The following is an 18,439-nucleotide window of genomic DNA, read 5'->3' on the forward strand; positions in this document are numbered from 1 at the left end:
TCCAAGGGCAGCTGAGGCACCTTGGCTGTGTTATATTGGTTATAAAGTGCTGTGTCTCCATCCAGGTATCACAGACCTCCGAGAGCTCCTCAGAGCTGGCTGCAAGAAGTGAGTGCAGCAGTGGCAGGCTGTGCCCTCAGCCTGGCTGCCAGGCAGTGTGGTTAGCTGATTGCCCAGAGCAACAATCACTAGCCACACAGCCAGGTGAACAGGTCTGGAGTGCTGGGAGCAGGAATCTGGAGCAGGACTCAGAGCCCCAGCAAGGCTGAGCACACCAGGGAGCAGCACCACCACAGGCAGGGAAATAAAACAAGAGCTGCCCTCCTGCCAAGCCCATTTTCCCAGTGATCCACCTCATTTACAGCTCATTTCCGTGAAAAAACAGGAGGATAAAATGGATTTTTGGGTTTTTTCTCCTCCAAATTTGCAGGTTTTGATCCCATTCTGACTGGGCTCACCAAGGCCTCTGCTCTCACATGTCCCTCCATTTATTCTTGTTGAATAAATGAAATTAAAGCCTGTGGTGGCAGCTGTCCCCATCCTGGAGAAGCTGGGCTGGAGTGGAAATGGCCTGAAAGAAGATGGAAACTTCTGCTGAGCCCCAATTACTGACCTGGTTAATTAGTGTTAATTACTGATTAATCAACAGACCACAAATAAAGCAAACTCAGATTTTCAGCCTGACTCTGCAATTATTCTTTCCTCATTCCTAATTTTATTAAAGCACTGCCCATTTTTAGTGAAAAGCTGGGTTTGGGAACTGGAAGTGGGCTGGAGTGGAAATGGCCTGGAAAAAGATGGAAACTTCTGCTGGAGCCCCAGTTACTGACCTGGTTAATTAGTGTTAATTACTGATTAATCAACAGACCACAAATAAAGCAAACTCAGACTTTCAGCCTGACTCTGCAATTATCCTTTCCTCATTCCTAATTTTATTAAAGCACTGCCCATTTTTAGTGAAAAGCTGGGTTTGGGAACTTGGAGTGGAAATGGCCTGGAAAAAGATAGAAACTTCTGCTGAGCCCCAATTACTGACCTGGTTAATTAGTGTGCCCCACCATCAGCAGAACACAAACGAAGCCATCTCAGGCAAACCATCAACCACAGAAATTGCATTTGCAGCCTGACTCTGCAATGATGATTTTTTATCCCAATTTTAGCACAGCACTGCCCATTTTCAGAGCAGAGCTGGGTTTGGGAGCCAGGCCAGGCAGGAGGTGCTGAGCTCTGCAAACCTTCCCTGCCAGTCAGCAATCCCCCTCTCCCCACCAATCATCCCAGCAGGAATCCCATCCATCACATCCATTAGCCTGCTCTGAATTCTGCCTGCAGCCAGCAACAGCTCCCTGAGGCTCCCCTTCTTTCTATTTTTTAATTAATTTTTTTTTAATTCCTTGGAATATTGGACTTGATGGGTTTGGAGGGGTTTTCCAAGCAGGGATGAAAGCCAGGATTTGCAGCTTTGGGCAGCCATAAAGATTCATTTTAAGCAGTAAATGGCTTTGCACAAATATAGGACACCCTAAAAGCATCCCATAAGTCTCAGAAAATTCAAATTACTGCAGTGGATAGAATAAGAATAATGTTCAGGTTTTTATCAGTCACGGATATTGCTTAGAGTTTGAATCCAGATTTCAGATTTGATTCAGATGTGGAAAAATGCAAAGGAGCAAACCCTGGACATTGTATAAATCTGGGAGGAGAATGGGGGTTCACCCAACAAATTCCTTAAGCAAGGAGGATCCTGCAGGCTGGGGAGCTCTGAAGTTCCAGGCCAGGCACAGGAGGTAAATGAAGTTTAAGAGAGCTAAAAAAAGTTATTAAGGACAATTTATAGACCAAAACCACAAGGAATATGGCAGTGAGTCTAAATTCCTCAGTTTAATATGAAAGGAATCTTGACAGCCTGGCCATTGTTATTTTTCTACTTTTTATTTTTGATTTTTTCCACTGCTGTCTCCAAGTTTTTACTCACGGAACCACAAACACTCAGTTTATAACCAAATTACCAAACTGGCCACTTCACTCCCTAAAAAGCTCTCAGGAACTGGATTTGAGCACAGAGCAAGAATTCCATTTGGGGGTTTTTATTGTGATCAGCAGTGAAATACAGATTTACTGATTTCTAATGGTTTGGCCTGGCCTGGCCGGATGTTTATCAGGAGAATAAAATCCAGGAGTGAGAGGTCTGGATCCTATTAAGGCTTTTCTTTCCTGCTGCTGTAATTCCCAGGATACAAAGCAGAGACCAATGAGCTGAAGGTTAAGAAGCAAATATCTGAATTAACACAATTTAATTCCTCAGCTGTACCGAGTAGCACTGAGATATTAAAGGTGATAAGTGCAGAGATTGGAGAAATAAGCTGGAAAACAAGATTTCAAAAGGTCCTTTCAGGAATGACGTCTTCATTTTGGACATAAAAGCCTCCATTTTTCCTTCCTCCTTATTTTAGTTTTCAGTTGGTTCCTATTAGGCTCTTCCTCTTCTCAAAGTTTATTAAAATGCTGAGCTAAGTCTGTGTGCTTGGCCCAAATTCTGGCTTTTGTTTCCCTTGGTCTAAATACTCAGATTCTGTTTAGGGGGAAAAGATGTCTGGATGTTATTATCATTATTATCATTATCATTATTATTATTATCATTATCATTATTATTACTGCTACAATACCTACTCTGGTTTACCCTGTACTAACTCATATTTTTGCAAGGTTTAGAAATTAAAAGGCTGCTGCTGCTTTTCTCTTCTCTTCTCCTTTATTTTCTGTCTATTTCCCATTCATTTCTCAATAGTGGCCGAGAGAAGGAAATGGAAGCTTCAGCATTTTTTAATTTTGCTTTAATTCTGGCTGGGGTTCAGAAAGGCAGGACCAGAATGGTTGGGGAAGTGTTTTTATGTTTCTGGAGAAGCCAGGAAACCTCAGGGCCTGCTCCTGTTTCCCAGGTGTGACACACCCTCAGAGCCAGCAGCTCTCCAACGCTTCCCTCTGGAATTCCTGACTCCTGCTGGCCTGGAGTGAACTGTTTTCATGGCATTTTAAAGGATTTTTCCCCCTTTAAAAATACCAATTTCAGGATCAGCTTCTCCCCCTGACCTCCCAAGAGCAGCTCACACTTTTAAATCTCCTATAAAACCATCAGTTTTAAAGTGTCAATCCTGGTTTTCCTCTGCCTGAACAGATTCACTCTGCTGCTCTTCCACCACCTGGGAAAAACATCAGCATCTCTTGCATTTTTTCATATTTCCCATTGGTTGGAAAGCATTCCAGAGCTTTTTCTGTTTTATTTTGCTCTCTTGGGCGTTGTGGTGGGCACAGCAGATGAAGGGAGGAGGTGAGTGAGCCATCTCTGGCAGAGCTGGCTTCCCTTTGCTGTGCTCAAAGGTTAATGGCACCTCTGGTTTCACAAGCTGACCAGATTTACGGTCACTGGTTGCACAGGGGATGTCATGATTTAAAATCTCAGCTTTTCCTTTTCCTCCTCCTGTACTGACCACTACAGGTTGGTTTGGCAAGGAATTGGCTGCTTGTTTCGCTGTTTGGTTCTTTTTTTGTCCGAGATAGGGCAAAGCCTTTCTGCTGCTCTGCTTAACCAAAACAACGCCTGCCTGAGTCTCACGGGCAGCAATCCGTGGAGCAATTTTGCAATTAAAATCCGTGACAGCCTGAGCCATAAACAGGGCTGGATGGAGAGCCCGGGCTGCAGGGATCAGGTGCGGAGCAGCTTCCCAGGAATCCATGCAGGAATCGCAATTCCCGTGCTGTGCTTTCCCTTCCCGGGGCTAAAAACGCCGAGATTTTGGGGCCAATCCCGGGATTCTGCACTTAGAGTGATCCCTGCGGTGATCCCTCCCCACTCGGAGTAGCCAGAATATTTGGAATAGCTCGATTCTAGAATGTAGAATACAGATTCTACAGTTAGATTTGGAATAGTTAGATTTCGGAAATAGATTTAGAAAAGTGGGATTGGGATGGATAAAGACAGGAAACCATGAAGCTCCTGCCCCTTCTCCGCAGCAAATCCACAGCTGGGAAAGAGAAGGAAAAACTTTTCCAAAAAGAAAAAAAAAAAAAATCCGAATATTTAGATTTAGAAAGGTGGGATTGGGATGGATAAAATTGTTGGCTGGAGCGACAGGAAACCATAAAGCTCGTCCCGCTTCCCCGCAGCAAATCCACAGCTGGGAAAGCGAAGGAAAAACCTTTCCAATAAAAAAAAAAAAAAAAAAAAAAAAATTAAAAAAAACCCCAATCCGAAATGCCCAGCGCGGGGCTGGACCCGCCCGTGGGTGGCTCCTGGTGGGCGGGGGGTGGGATGGGGACATAAAGCGGGGCCGGGGGACGCGGGCAGAGCGATGCGGGGCTCGGGGGGCGGCGCGGGGAGCGGCGGCCGGAGGGGAGCGCTCAGAGCCGGGGCTCCGCGGGGCCGGGGCTGAGCCCAGGAGGAGGAAGAGGAGGGAAGGGAGGGAGGAAGGAAGGAGGAGCTGTGGCTGTCCCGTCCCCGGCGGAGCGATGCTGGCGGCAGCGGCGCTGTGCGCGGCCGCGCTGGGCTGCGCGGCGGGGGCGCGGCTGCTCAGCGGTAAGAGGGGCCGGGCATCGCCGGGCATCGCTGGGCATCGCTGGGCATCGCCTCGAGACTGTGCGGGGATCCTCTCTAACCCGAAAAGATCCCCCCGGCCCCGCCACCCCCGCCTCTGTGGCTGGGAGGGTCGGGATGCGCGGGCCGCTGTCGCGACATGGGCAGGGATGCTGTCGCGTGCGGTGGTGCAGGGGGAGGTTGGGTTTGGTCGCTCTGGAGGGCTTCTCCAACTTTTCCGGCTGATTTTCTCCGCCGTCCTGGCCTGGGGAGCTCGCTGGAGTCAGCGGGCAGATCCCGAGCGAGGAGATAAAGGGGAAGGAGCACAAGGAATCCTTTCAGCCTCGCACATTCCAGTCCTAAACCGAGCCGGGAAATCCAGCCAGGAATCAGCTCCAAGTAATTTCCTCTGCTGAAAGCAATGGCGAGCTTGGCTGATAAGGCACAGAATTTCTTCCTCTTGCTTTTTTTTAAAGAGGAAAGATGTGTTTGTGTGTCAGAGAAGAGCTGAGTGCAGTTTTTGTGACGCTGTTTCCAGAGAGCTGCAGGTGTTTAATGACACTCTGCTGTCTGTGTTTCCTTTTGCCTCTCCCAGCAGCAGTGGACGTTTCCCTCAGAAGAGGTAAGGGGCTTTGCCTTTTTCTCAGAGTGTCAAATTGCCAAGAGAAACACAGGCTATGCTAGAAATGTATTTTTTACAAGTGCTGTCGTAGTAAAAATCCTGGTCCTATTGTAATCCCTGTGCAAAATATTAGCAAACTCCATTTCTGGCTATTTAACTGCTGAAAAATTCCAGCCTGAAAGGTGTTTGAACTGCCACTCCTCCAGTGAGCAACATAAAAGGACAAAGCAAAGCCAGCAATGATCCCATGGCAGGGTTTATCATGACCTGTCCTTGTGTTATCCATTTCCTCCAGGCACATCACAAGTGTTGCTGAATGTTTTCCTTTTGTAAAAACAAGTAGGTTAGCAGATTGTTCCTGCAAAGAAATATTTACTGAGCAAAACAAAACTGTTTGTTTCCACAGTCTAAATATTGGGACTGCTCTGCTGAAAAAACCAGCAGAGTGCATGGTTTTGGATGATGTGTCTTTTCACTTTGATCTTCCCTCAGAACCAAAATCAGCTCTGCTGCTTCTGCATGAGACAGTCCTTGGCTTGTGAGAGCCTGAAAACAGACCTTGTTTACTCCCTGGGCAGGCAGAAACGTTGCAGAGCTGGAAACTGGGCTGTGGGAACTCATCTTGTGATCCTCAGTGCAGAAAGGGAAGAGTTTGAGGCTGGATGTAAATCAGAAATTCTGCCCTGAGGGCAGCAAGGCCCTGCGTGGCCAGAGGAGCTGGGGATGTCCCACCCCGGGAGTGCCCAAGGCCAGGCTGGAGCAGCCTGGCACGCTGGGAGCTGTCCCCATGAGATGGTTTTGAGGTCCTTCCCAACCCCAAATAATCTGGGATTCTATGGCACTGCAACATCCATTGAACTATTGCATATAGATGTATTATATCTGTATTGCATCTCTATATTATATCTATATATCTATATTGTATCTCTATATTATATCTATATATCTATATTGTATCTCTATATTATATCTATATATTTATATTGCATCTCTATATTACATCTATATTGCTTAAAGATATATATTATATCTATATTGTATATATTATATCTATATTACATCTCTATATATCTATATTGTGTGTCTATATTATATCTATATATCTATATTGCATATAGATATAATATATATCTATATTGCATCTCTATATTATATCTATATTGCATCTCTATATTACATCTATATTGCATATCTATATATCTATGTTGTATAAATTATATCTATATATCTATATTGCTTATAGATATATATCTATATTGCATCTCTATGTTATATCTGTTTTGCTTATAAATATATATCTAAATTACATATCAATATTATATCTATGTTGCTTATAGATATAATATATATCTATATTGCATCTCTATATTATATCTATATTGCATCTCTATATATCTACATTGTGTCTCTATATTATATCTATATACCTATATTACTTATAGATATAATATTTATCTATATTGCATCTCTATGTATCTATATTGTCTCTATATTATACCTATATTGCATATAGATATAATATATCTATATAGCATCTCTATATTACATCTATATTGATTATAGATATATATATATATCTATATTGTATCTATTGTATCTATATTGCATCTCTATATATCTATATATATATCTATATTGTCTCTATATTACATCTATATTGCATACAGATATAATATGTATCTATATAGCATCTCTATATTACATCTATATTGATTATAGATATATATATCTATATTGTATCTCTATATTACATCTATATTGCATATCTATATCTTAATTATATCTCCATATTATATCTATATTGTATCTCTATATTCAATCAATATTGCATCTCTATATTGCATATAGATATAATATATATCTATATTGTATCTCTATATTATATCTATATTGCTTATCTATACATCTATATTGCATATAGATATAAATCTATATTGCCTCTCTATATTGCATATAGATATAACACATATTATATCCATATTACATTTATATTACATATAGATACTTTATTTATTATTGCATATAGATACTATTGCAGAAAAGAGAAATTCTTGCTATGTCTGCTTGTACAAGGAAATCTCAAATTCTGGCCATTTAACGCCTTAAAAATACTCATCATTTTTAGAAGCTCTTTGAACCTTGTGAGGGAACTTTGCTTTTAAGAGGTTGCAGTGCCAGCTTGCTCTGGCACAGTATTTCCTTGGGAGCAACCCCCAGGATCTGCAAATCCCAGAAAAATCACGAGGGAGCTGAGAACAGCAGGACAGGGAAACACCAACCTAAACTTTGAGATTCACTGACAAAAACCTGGAGGTGCCACTTGGATGCCTTTACCTGCGTTGTTCTTTCTGTACAAACAGCACAAACTCACCCCAACTGATGTTTCCCCTGAATTTTGGTGCCGTTTACCACTGCTGCTGTGACAATTCTCTCTCCCTCCCTGCAGGGCAGACGGTTTGCAGGCGTGGGACACAGAAACCCTGCTACAAAATCGTTTATTTCCACGATGCCTCCCGCAGGAGCAGCTATGAGGAAGCTCACCTGGCCTGCCGAGCTGACGGGGGACACCTGGTCAGCATCGAGAGCCCGGCGGAGCAGAGGCTGATTGAATCCCTGATCAGGAGCCTCCTGGCCTCGGATGGAGACTTCTGGATTGGGCTCAGGAGGAGGAAGGAGGAGGGGGACAACAGCACAGAGTGTCACAGCTTCTACTCCTGGTCGGATGGGAGCCTGTCCAGGTTCCGGTGGGTACCTGGGAGTGGCACTGTGGGACTGGCAGGGCCCTCAGGAATCCAGGATCCCGTGAAGTTTATCCCTGCCATCCCGAAAAATGAAACATTTTATTCCATTCCTGCACTGCAGATCCCATGAAGTTTATACCTGATGTCCTGAATAGTGAAAAATGTGACGATCCCTTAATAACATTTTTTTCCTGTGAGAGAGCAAAATAGAGCTGCAGCATTTATTGCAGGCATGGCAAACTAAAGTTTTCACAGCCCTTTTTAGATTTCTGCCTCCTTGTCCTAAGGAACCACAGGATTTGTTATAATTAAATTATAAAAGCAGCCACGTTGGCAGCAATTTGCATCCTTAAATCAGACAGGTAAAACCACCTTGGCATTTTGACCTTTTTGCTCTGAGAGCAGCCCATAAGGCACTTCAGCCACTCAGAAAGGAACAAAAAAAAGCAGGTTTTGGCATTATTTGATATCTTAAAGTCTCTCCTGTGGCTCAGATATTGGGGGTGGGTAATGGGAACCTGGAACCAGAATCTGCTGCTAAGAAACAGGCACAGCTCTCCTGCCTTCCTTTGGTGAGACACTCTTCTTCCTGCTGAATTACAGAGCAGGGAAAGCACCAGGGGAGGAAGGAAGTGAGGGAGGAATAAAGCATTGGAAAGGTTGGAAAAACACCACTTAAAATGGGTGTTCTCCTGTGCTGAGAGAGAAACCATAAAGCTCAGGATAACTGGAATTATTTATATCCTAAGGATCAGCTCACAGCAAATTCCTGGCAGGCAGAACATTGCTCACTCCAGAATCAGTGGGGATGGAACAATTGGCTCAGTCAGGGCACTTTTGGAGGGGTTTTCTGAGTTGGTAAAATATCTCCTCACCAACAGGGATTTTTCTGTGCTGCCTCCTTCCTGAGCACTGCACAGGTGGCTGGTGCTGAGGCTTATTCTTAGAAAACAAAAAAAAAATAGAAATTATCTGCAAGACTGTGGTGGTGCATTTCTGACAGAGGGAGCCAGGTTCTGCTTCAGATTTTTCGTTTTCTTCATGAAATAAGGGCCAAAATTTTGCAGGCGCTGAGACCAAGAGAGCAAAAATGATGATTTTTGCACAGCTTTAAAATTAAGTGTTAAAAGTGAGTTCCTCTGCAGGGCTCAGTGAACTCAGGAGAACTTGGACTTCCTCTACACAACTGCAGCTCATTTTGAGCTGCTTTAATGTTCAAGAAAGGACTTTGTCTACAGGAAAATAGTGAATTCTTAACCCACATTCCCAAAGATGTACCCGGGGACCAGAACTGAATCCTCATTTCTGGTTTATTCCATGGTCTCCGTGTTCATTGCCACTACATTTAAGCAATAAGTTTGTTTCAAAATAATTATAAAACTCTGTTAATTGCACTAGCTGAGACCTTTTGGTAGTGCTGACTGGGGCAGGAAGGAGGGAAGGGGAACCCTGAGGAGCTCAGGCCTTTGCTGGCTGATATTTGTCAAACTTGTTTGCAGAGTTTGAAAAATCTGAATTAAAATAAGGAATAACTGCATTTCATCACTCCCATTTTCCATTTTCAGTGGAGGGAAATTTGCCTTCAGGAGGAAGGGAAAATGTGAGGAGTCAACCCTTTGCTGGCTGATATTTGTTGAACACCTTGCTTGTGGAGTGTGAAAAATCTGAATTAAAAGAACAAAAAACTGCATTTCATCACTCCCATTTTCCATTATCAGTGGAGGGAAATATCCCTTTAGGGGGAAGGGACACTGTGAGGAGTCAACCCTTTGCTGGCTGATATGTCGAACTTGGTCTGGAGTGTGAAAAATCTGAATTAAAAGAACAAAAACTGCATTTCATCACTCCCATTTTCCATTTTCAGTGGAGGGAAATTTCCTTTCAGATGGGAAGGGGAACCATGAGGAGCTCAACCCTTTGCTCACTGATATGTCGAACTTGGTCTGGAGTGTGAAAAATCTGAATTAAAAGAACAAATAATGCATTTCATCACTCCCATTTTCCATTATCAGTGGAGGGAAATTTGCCTTCAGGGGGAAGGGAAACTGTGAGGAGCTCAGCCCTTTACTCACTGATATTTATTGAACACCTTGCTTGCAGAGTTTGAAAAATCTGAATTAAAAGAACAAAAAACTGCATTTCATCACTCCCATTTTCCATTTTCAGTGGAGGGAAATATCCCTTTAGGGGGAAGGGAAAATGTGAGGAGCTCAACCCTTTGCTGGCTGATATGTCGAACTTGGTGTGGAGTGTGAAAAATCTGAATTAAAAGAACAAATAATGCATTTCATCACTCCCATTTTCCATTTTCAGTGGAGGGAAATTTCCTTTCAGATGGGAAGGGGAACTGTGAGGAGCTCAACCCTTTGCTGGCTGATATGTCGAACTTGGTCTGGAGTGTGAAAAATCTGAATTAAAAGAACAAGTAATGCATTTCATCACTCCCATTTCCCCAGTGGAGGAGCAGGGTGTGCCATAACCCCTCCAACTCTGCCTTTTCTCCCCCCCAAGCTGCTGGCAGGTGCCCCTGAGGTGTTTTTGTGTGTTTCCCCAGGAACTGGTACGTGGACGAGCCGTCGTGCGGGGGCGAGGTGTGCGTGGTGCTCTACCACCAACCCTCAGCCCCCCCTGGCCTGGGGGGGCCCTACATGTTCCAGTGGAACGATGACAGATGCACCATGAAGAACAACTTCATCTGCAAATACCCCCTGGGTGAGGAGGCTCTGGGGGGCTGCAGCCCCCGGGAGGAGCAGTGAGGAGGGGGGGGGGGCTGATTGGGAAGCTCTGGAGGGGCTCGAGAGCTGGCCTGCAGGAAAAGCTGGGTGAACAGAATAAATAACAAATGAGGATTCAATAGCAACGGATGATTTTTGAGTGTGACCATAGCAAGGAAGGAGACAAGGCTGGGAACAGGTGAGAAAAGAGACATGAAAATGTTTGGAAGCTGGACTGCATGCATAAGTAAATGTGTATATGTGCCTTATTAAATTTCTGTAAAACTCACAGAAATTTCTGTAAGTTTTACAGAAATTTTGTAAAACAGAATTTACAAAATAAACTCTGTAAACTTACAGAATTTTCTGTAACACTTACCAATTATATTGACATGAATTGCTTTGCACCAGTGAATAGAATGAGTTATTGTGGTGCAGTTAATGATTTAGGATCAGGCTCTGTTAAGAGTAGAGAAGCTGGAGAACACACAGAATAAAAACTTCTTAGATACTGATCAAGCTGTGTGTATCACCCCCAACCTCACAGGGACAGGAAACCCTCCCTCAGTTTTTAATTCATGCAGCAAATGAGGAAAACCATCCCAGTGCCTGTAGCTGCTCGTGCTTTACATCAATTCCCTGAGGGTTTTCAGGAGGGGTTTGGGGTCCCAGGTTGGGGGAGGACACAGAAGAGCAGTGCTCAGGTGGGAAAAGCTGCATTTCACTCAGGGGCAAATCCTGCATCTCTCTTTTCTTCCAGAGAAGCCAACAAGAGCTCCAATAGACAACTCCCGAAGAGGTCAGTTGGACATATTTTTTTAAAAAAATTACTAAAACGTTTTTAATTATTAAAATAAATATTTTAATTATTTTTAAAAATTATTTCCACTGCTGGCTTGCAGTGGAGATGCTCTGCCTTTCATTGTGACCCAAAAAGAAGCTCCCCTGCAGTTTGAATTCCCCTGTGCTGCTCCACGCCCCATCCTGCAGGGAAAATCCTGCAGGGATTGCAGTGCAAGAATCCCAGTGCAGCTCTCAGCCTCTTCAGCCTCCTCTCAGCCTCACGTTTTTATTATTTACAGAAATAAATCTGCAGTATTAATGATGCTGCTTCTTTCCAGCTGTGGCAACAGAGCCCTGGAAGCCAAAATTCCCAGAGGAACGCTGGAGGAAGGGTGCCAATGGAACAGCTGGGAGAGGCAAAGGTAAATTCTGCTCTCAAAACCTCATGGCAAGGGTTTGGCTCAAAATGTGGAAGTCTGAATATAGGGAAAATAAAACTTCCCTCAGCATTTCCCAGGACAGAATAATGAGGTCACTCTGGAGGTAAAAATGTTCAAAATCCAAAGCTGTGCCAAGCATTTTGGGTGTGAAAAAGCCACTTTTATTAGTTATTGATTGTGAATTATATTCTATTTATTGTGAGTGTTATATGATTTATATTATATTATTATTGTGAATTTTGTTAATATAGTTGTTGTGAGTGTTATATAATGAATATTATATTATTATTGTGAATTATATGATTATATTTATTGTGTGTTATATAATGAATATTATATTGTGAATTATGCTATTATATTTATTGTAGAAGGTTTTATAATGAATACTACAATATTATTGTGAATTATATGATTATATTTATTGTTAATGTTATATAATTAATATTATATATAGAATATTATAATATATTAATATTATACTATATGTATATTATATTGATACTGTGAATTTTATTATTATATTTCTTGTGAGTCTTAGATAATGAATGTTATATATTGAATATTATACTATATGAATATTATATTGTTACTGTGAATTTTATTGTTAGATTTCCTGTGAGTGTTATATAATGAATATTATACTATATGAATATTATATTATTACTGTGAATTTTATTATTATATTTATTGTGAGTCTTAGATAATGAATATTATACTATATGAATATTACATTATTACTGTGAATCTTATTATTATATTTCTTGTGAATGTTTTGTTTGTACATCTGTGATTAACCATGAAGAACTTGCAGTTTTTTCTCATGACCCTGTTTCATTTTTACCCCCAGAACCTGTCCAGGGCCTTGCCTTCATCCTCCTTTCCAGCATTCCCGTGCTGCTGCTCCTGCTGGCCATCACAGGCACCTCCTGCTTTTGGCTGCTGATGAAGAGGTGAGTGAGTGGCACTTTGTGCTCTCAGTCTGCAGTGACACCTTGTCCTGCCCACAGCTCATTGCCCCATCCTGCACAAAGCTCTGCACGGGAGTGTCTGCAGCCAGAGAAATCCTGGAAAAGTGGGGGGATGCTCCAGGCTGAGTGAATTGGGAACTAAAATTCTAAGTAAATCACATTTATTTTCATTTCCTGCATTCACAGACATAGCAGGCAGGAAAAATATCCCCAAGATTTCCATTTTGATGTGTTAACCCTTCTACTTTCCTTATTCAAGCTTTGAACCATCAGGAGCTTCCTTCAAAAGCAAAAAAAGCAGCAATGGAAACAAAAGTGTGACAACTTGGAGCAGAGGATGTTTGGCAGTGTCCTCTCCTTGCCCTCCCTGTGTGCCCAGCAGCAGGGCAGGAATGCTGGCTGGGGTTGGGAGGGTCAGGAGGGGTTTTGCTGCCCCAGCCTGTGAGCTCAGCCCTGAATAAGGAATGTCCTGAGCCCAGCTTGGCTCAAGCCCAGCACCAAATCTCTGTCAGAGCTCTGCTCTTGGTTTGTGTTTTCCTCTCTATTTTGGGGCTTTTCCCTTTTCCCTGCCCTCCTAAAGAGATAGGAGCTGCTGGATGTGCCCCTCAGTAGGTCCTGGGATTTCCCAGGAGAGCAGCCTGGAATAAGGAATGTCCTGAGCCCAGCTTGGCTCAAGCCCAGCACCAAATCTCTGTCAGAGCTCTGCTCTTGGTTTGTGTTTTCCTCTCTATTTTGGGGCTTTTCCCTTTTCCCTGCCCTCCTAAGGAGACAGCAGCTGCTGGATGTGCCCCTCAGCAGGTCCTGGGATTTCCCAGGAGAGCAGTCTGGAATTAGGAATGTCCTGAGCCCAGCTTGGCTCCAGACCCAGCACCAAATCACTCTCACAGTTCTGCTCTTGGTTTGTGTTTTCCTCTGTGCTCTTTCATGGCTTTTCCCTCTTCCCTGCCCTCCTAAGGAGACAGCAGCTGCTGGATGTGGCCCCCAAGGGTGACAGGACCTGGCAGCCCGGCAGGGACAGCCCCAGGCTGGACATCTCCAGGGTGATCCACAAGCAATCCGAAGCTGACCTGGCTGGGGCCAGGCCTGGCACAAAGAATTCCTCCTTCCGTGCCCACGGGGGGCTGCAGAGCCCCTGCAGGGACCCCCAGGACCCCTCCAGCCGGGACTGGGTGACGCTGGCCAGCACAGAGAGTGGCTTTGTCACCAACGACATCTACGAGCTCTGCGGGGACCGTGTGGGCAGGAGCAAGGAGTCCAGCTGGGTGGACAACGAGATTTATGGATATTGAGGAGATGGACCCAAAAAAATCCCCCTGGAATTTGGATTTGGGCTGTCAACAGGAGTTTTCTTGCCCTCTCTATGCACTGTTCAATAATGGGGTGTGTGGTGTTGTGAGGGTCCCCAGGACCTGGTGAGAGATGAGAAGGCTGATTTATTATTTTATATGATATTATATTATATTTAAATATATTATATACTAAAACTGTACTAAGGAAAGAGAAAGGAGACATCAGAAGGCCAGAAAGGAATGAATAATAAAAACCCATGACAGACTCAGTCTGACACAGCTGCCTGGGATTGGACATTAATTAAAAACAATTTTACATGCTGGGTAAACAAGTCTCCAAATCACATCCCAAAGTAGCAAAACAGGGAGAAGCTGAAGCTTCCCAGCTTCTCAGGAGAAAAAATCCTGGTGCAGTAATTTTTCATAAAATACCATGGTGACAGTGGTGTTTGTCCTGGTTTTGCACTGGGCCCTTATTCTTCTATTTTCTGCAAGAATTGGGGTTTTTAAAGATCCAACCTGAAAGGAATGTACAGGTTTTGCTTTGCACCGAGGCCCCAGGCATGGCTCGTTAGCACCCTCCATTCCTTTTTGTACTGAAGGACAACCCAAAATCCTTATTTATTTACAGACCTCCTCCTCCTCCTCCAAGGTGCTCAGAGTTCCCTGTACTGAGTGATGGAGCCCTGCTTTCCTGGGGGTGCTGAACGTGGCAGGGGGGGAAGAATCCCTTGGTTTGCTTGGCTTGTGTGTGTGACTTTCACTGTGCCTATTAAATTTATCTCAACCCATGAGTCTGCTCATTTTTACTCCTCCAATTCCCTCCCTCGTTCTGCTGGAAGGGGCAGAGACCAAGAAGTGGAAGGGGAAGGACCAAGCAACCAAAGAGTGCCAGGCAGGAACACAAATGTTTCACAGCTTCTGTTCTGCAGGTGATTTTCTGGCTCCAGGAGAGCAGCACTGCTGCAGGACAAAGCAGTGAAGCACCTGAAATGGGTTTTGGTTGCCTGAAAGTTTGCTGTTCTCCATTGCAAGGTCAATGTCAATGTCCTCCGTGTCAATAAGGAAATGGGAAAATGAAAATTAAAAAATTCATGAGCTGGGAGGAAACAAAGGTTTGGCAAAAAGTTGTTTTAAATGTGGCTGAAACAACAACAGAGCTGAGTGCAGGCACAGCCATGAATCTCTTCTGCCAAAACAGGCAGGAAGAAGTTTTTAGATCTCAGATCTGTTGCTGACTGCTGCAAACACTGAAATATTTCAGTTGTCACAGCTGCTTCTCACTTCCTAAATGTCCCAGGTGCTGTGGCTGCAGTGTCACAGTGGCTGTTCCTCCACCGGAACAGGGGGCAAAAAAAAAAAAACCCTTAAAGGAGAAATCCCTTAAACAAATAAATAATCTTCTAATTGTTTTGGAAGCAGCATCGAGTGGGCAACAGCTTCTCCTGAAAGGCAAAATCCTGGTACAGGAGAGTGGGCAGGGCACTCAGAGTATCTGGAGTTTCTAATGCAGTAATTAATGCAAATCAAGCAAAAGTCCGACCACTTTTAATCTTCTATTCTTGGCCCCCTTATTTTTTTCTGTTTGGCAGCTATCAAGCATCATTTAGGCACTGAAAACCAGGAAAATGAGGGGGAGGGCTTGTCAGATGCTGGAGTTCAGCTGTGTAAAGCCAAATTTTGGCAGCCAAGTGTGTGACCCGACCTCTTGAGCCGCCCCGGGGCTCGGGCAGTGACCTGAATGTGCTGGGCGTTATTAAGGCGAGGAAATGTTATGAATCCCGGAGTTGGACCCCTCCTTTGGGGCATCCCGGCCGCGGGAGGATGCGCAGGAGCAGCGACCACACGAGGGCATGAGCGCTCCACGTTCGGGTCCTGGAAAATCCGCTCGGCCCGCTTTGGGAGGGGTTGGAATCCCTTCCCTCGGAGCAGAGCAAAAACCATCAGCGGACCCTGCAGAGGATGGTTTTTTGTGGGTGAAGTTCCTCTCGCTGCGTTTTTAAGCCCTGTTTTTGTCACCTGAACTTTCCTGCTTTGTGGTGGGGTTTCTGCAGAAGTTTTCTCTTCCAAGCACCAAAATCTGGCTTAATCATTAATTTGCATTAATCTGGTTTAATCATTCAAATCTGGCTTAATCAATCAATCATTCACCCTCACCAGGATGAGGCTTGAAAGCGGGCAGGAGCAAATAAATGTTTGCAGGCTAAAAAACTCAATTTCGGGGACGTGACTGAGAAGGAGTGTTAGGTAACATTCTGCAGGAAAAAAAGTAACTTTTGACACGCCGAGTTTGGATGAGAAGAAAAGGTGAAAGAGGAGTGAAATTTGGCAAGTGGCAGCTCGGGATGACACCATTTGCTATTCAGAGAGGATTCTGGAAGGCTCTCTCACGTACCCATCAATCACTGAAAGGGTGGATGTCTGACTAACCCCAGCCATCAGTTACTCACTGCCAGAACTTGTGCAGGGGATAAATAGAGCAGCAGCAGCTCCCTGATTCTCCATGGCAGCCCGAGCCAGCAGCGTCATCCCCAAATGTCACTCCTTGGAGGAATCTCATCAGCAGTGAAGGACAAGCATTAATTTCTGCACAGAGACCTTCAGTTCCCTCTGCAGAACAGTCATCGCTGCTTGACATGGAACAAAAGTCACTTTTCACAGGGATGAGGCAGCTTTACGTGTAAAACCTGCCTAAAAAGGGAAAGAACGACACAACTTTGATCCTTGCATTCTTCCACTCTTTTCCTTTTTTCTTTTTTTTCTCTTTTCTGTGGCCACTCTGTGTGTTCATCAAGCTCTGTGGCTGATTCAACAGGCACGTGCTGTGCCATCAGCTTTGGGATGGGCCTCGCTTAGTCAGGGCAACTAAAAGATTCCAGGGGTGATTCCTGGCTCCCAAATGTCAGCAAGGCACCAGTCCTCCAGCCTGGGATGGAGCAGGGGAGAGGGAGGGACAGGCATGAGCTCAGAGAGCCAAGATTGTGGAATTTTAAAATGTAAGTGCACACCTAAAGCAGAATCAGTGGACTCAGCACTGAAAAGGAAATTCAGCACTGAAAAGGAAATTCAGCAGAAAGGGCCTTACATTTCTTCCCACATTCTCAGCTCTGATGGTTCTCAGACCATTCCAGGTCAAAGGGACCAACAGAGCTTCCAGATCTGCCTTTCCAAATGTGCAGGAAATAAAACAGAGGAATAATTCCCCAAGAAAGGGCCTGCAAAAGTCACCCTGTGCGTCTGCCTGGCCACTTCAGGACATCACAAAAGTCATTCAAGGGCTTTATCCAAACACCCCTCGGACACTGCCAGGCTGGGGCCCCTGACCAGCTCCCTGGGGAGCTCTGAGCATTCTCTTGGTACAGAAATGCTCCATAAGCTCCAGCCTGGACCTCTCCTGGCACAGCTTTGAGCCATCCCCACCTGTCCTGTCACTGGCAGCAGGGCTCAGCTCCCCCTCTCCGCGTTCCCTCCTCAGGAAGCTGCAGAGAGCCTGAGGCTGTTCTCTGAATCCAAAAAACGAGCTGGGCGTGTTCGGCTCACAGGAGGCTGAGGATGTCACCAAGGTGTACAAACCTCTCCAAGGGGTGTCAGAGGATGGGGACAGGCTCTGCTCAGTGTGACAGGATAAGGAGCAACGGCCAGAAATTTTAGAAAAGCCCCAAGTTCCACCCCAAAACGGGTCAGGAGTTCCCACGGAGGGTGACAGCGCTGCCCAGGGGTTGGAGACACCCGAGGCACCCGGGAGCGCTGCGGTGCCCCTGCCCCAGGGCACCTTCCCTCTGCGAGGGCGCGGGGCTGGGACATGCCAGCGCGGAGGGGTCGCTCCGGTGGCTTCCGAGCCCTGGGGACACAGCGCGGGTGCCGCGGGTGTCCCCCAGGGCTGGTGGCACTGGCGGGGTCACAGCGCGGATCCTGCGGGTGTCCCCCGGGTGGTGACAGTGGTGGCGTGGTAGCAATGGCACCGGCACTGTCCCCGCGCGGGTGCCGCGGTGTCCCCCGGGACCGGTGGCACCGGCACTGTCCCCGCGCGGGTGTCCCCACCGGGGTGGTGGCACTGGCACTGTCCCTCTCCCTGTCCCAGTGCGGTGTCCCGCGGTGTCCCGGTGGCACTGTCCCTGTCTCTGTCCCTGTTCCCGCGCGGTGCCCCGGTGCCCAGCATCCCGGAGTTCCGGTGCCGGTGGCCCTGTCCCTGTCCCCGCGCTGTGTCCCGGTGTCCCTGTCCCTGTCTCTGTCCCCGCGCTGTGTCCCGGTGCCCAGCATCCCGGAGTCCCGTTGCCCGGTGCCGGTGGCCCTGTCCCTGTCCCTGTCCCCG

At 45.5% G+C, this 18,439-nt stretch overlaps 2 protein-coding genes across 4 annotated transcripts in view; both read left to right on the forward strand.

The window, feature by feature from the left end:
• The window catches only part of SIK2 (salt inducible kinase 2), a 244,066-nt gene that overhangs the window by 189,718 nt on the left and 35,909 nt on the right, over positions 1 to 18,439 (forward strand). The gene's annotated exons all lie outside the window — the stretch shown is intronic.
• LAYN (layilin) lies at positions 4,430 to 14,918 on the forward strand. 3 transcript variants are annotated; one of them, XM_059867205.1, is made up of 8 exons: positions 4,444 to 4,573; positions 5,169 to 5,192; positions 7,639 to 7,936; positions 10,488 to 10,645; positions 11,408 to 11,446; positions 11,769 to 11,852; positions 12,718 to 12,820; positions 13,794 to 14,918. In XM_059867205.1, exons 1-8 carry the CDS (start codon positions 4,507 to 4,509, stop codon positions 14,125 to 14,127), a joined length of 1,107 nt encoding a protein of 368 aa, XP_059723188.1. In that variant the 5' UTR covers positions 4,444 to 4,506; the 3' UTR covers positions 14,128 to 14,918. The 3 variants fall into 3 exon arrangements, with proteins under 3 accessions (XP_059723189.1, XP_059723188.1, XP_059723187.1); XM_059867206.1 differs by lacking the exon at positions 5,169 to 5,192 and having other exon boundaries at positions 4,430 to 4,573; XM_059867204.1 differs by lacking the exon at positions 4,444 to 4,573 and having other exon boundaries at positions 4,636 to 5,192.

The sequence above is a fragment of the Haemorhous mexicanus genome, chromosome 24, assembly GCF_027477595.1.
Source record: "Haemorhous mexicanus isolate bHaeMex1 chromosome 24, bHaeMex1.pri, whole genome shotgun sequence".
Classification (NCBI taxonomy): domain Eukaryota; kingdom Metazoa; phylum Chordata; class Aves; order Passeriformes; family Fringillidae; genus Haemorhous; species Haemorhous mexicanus.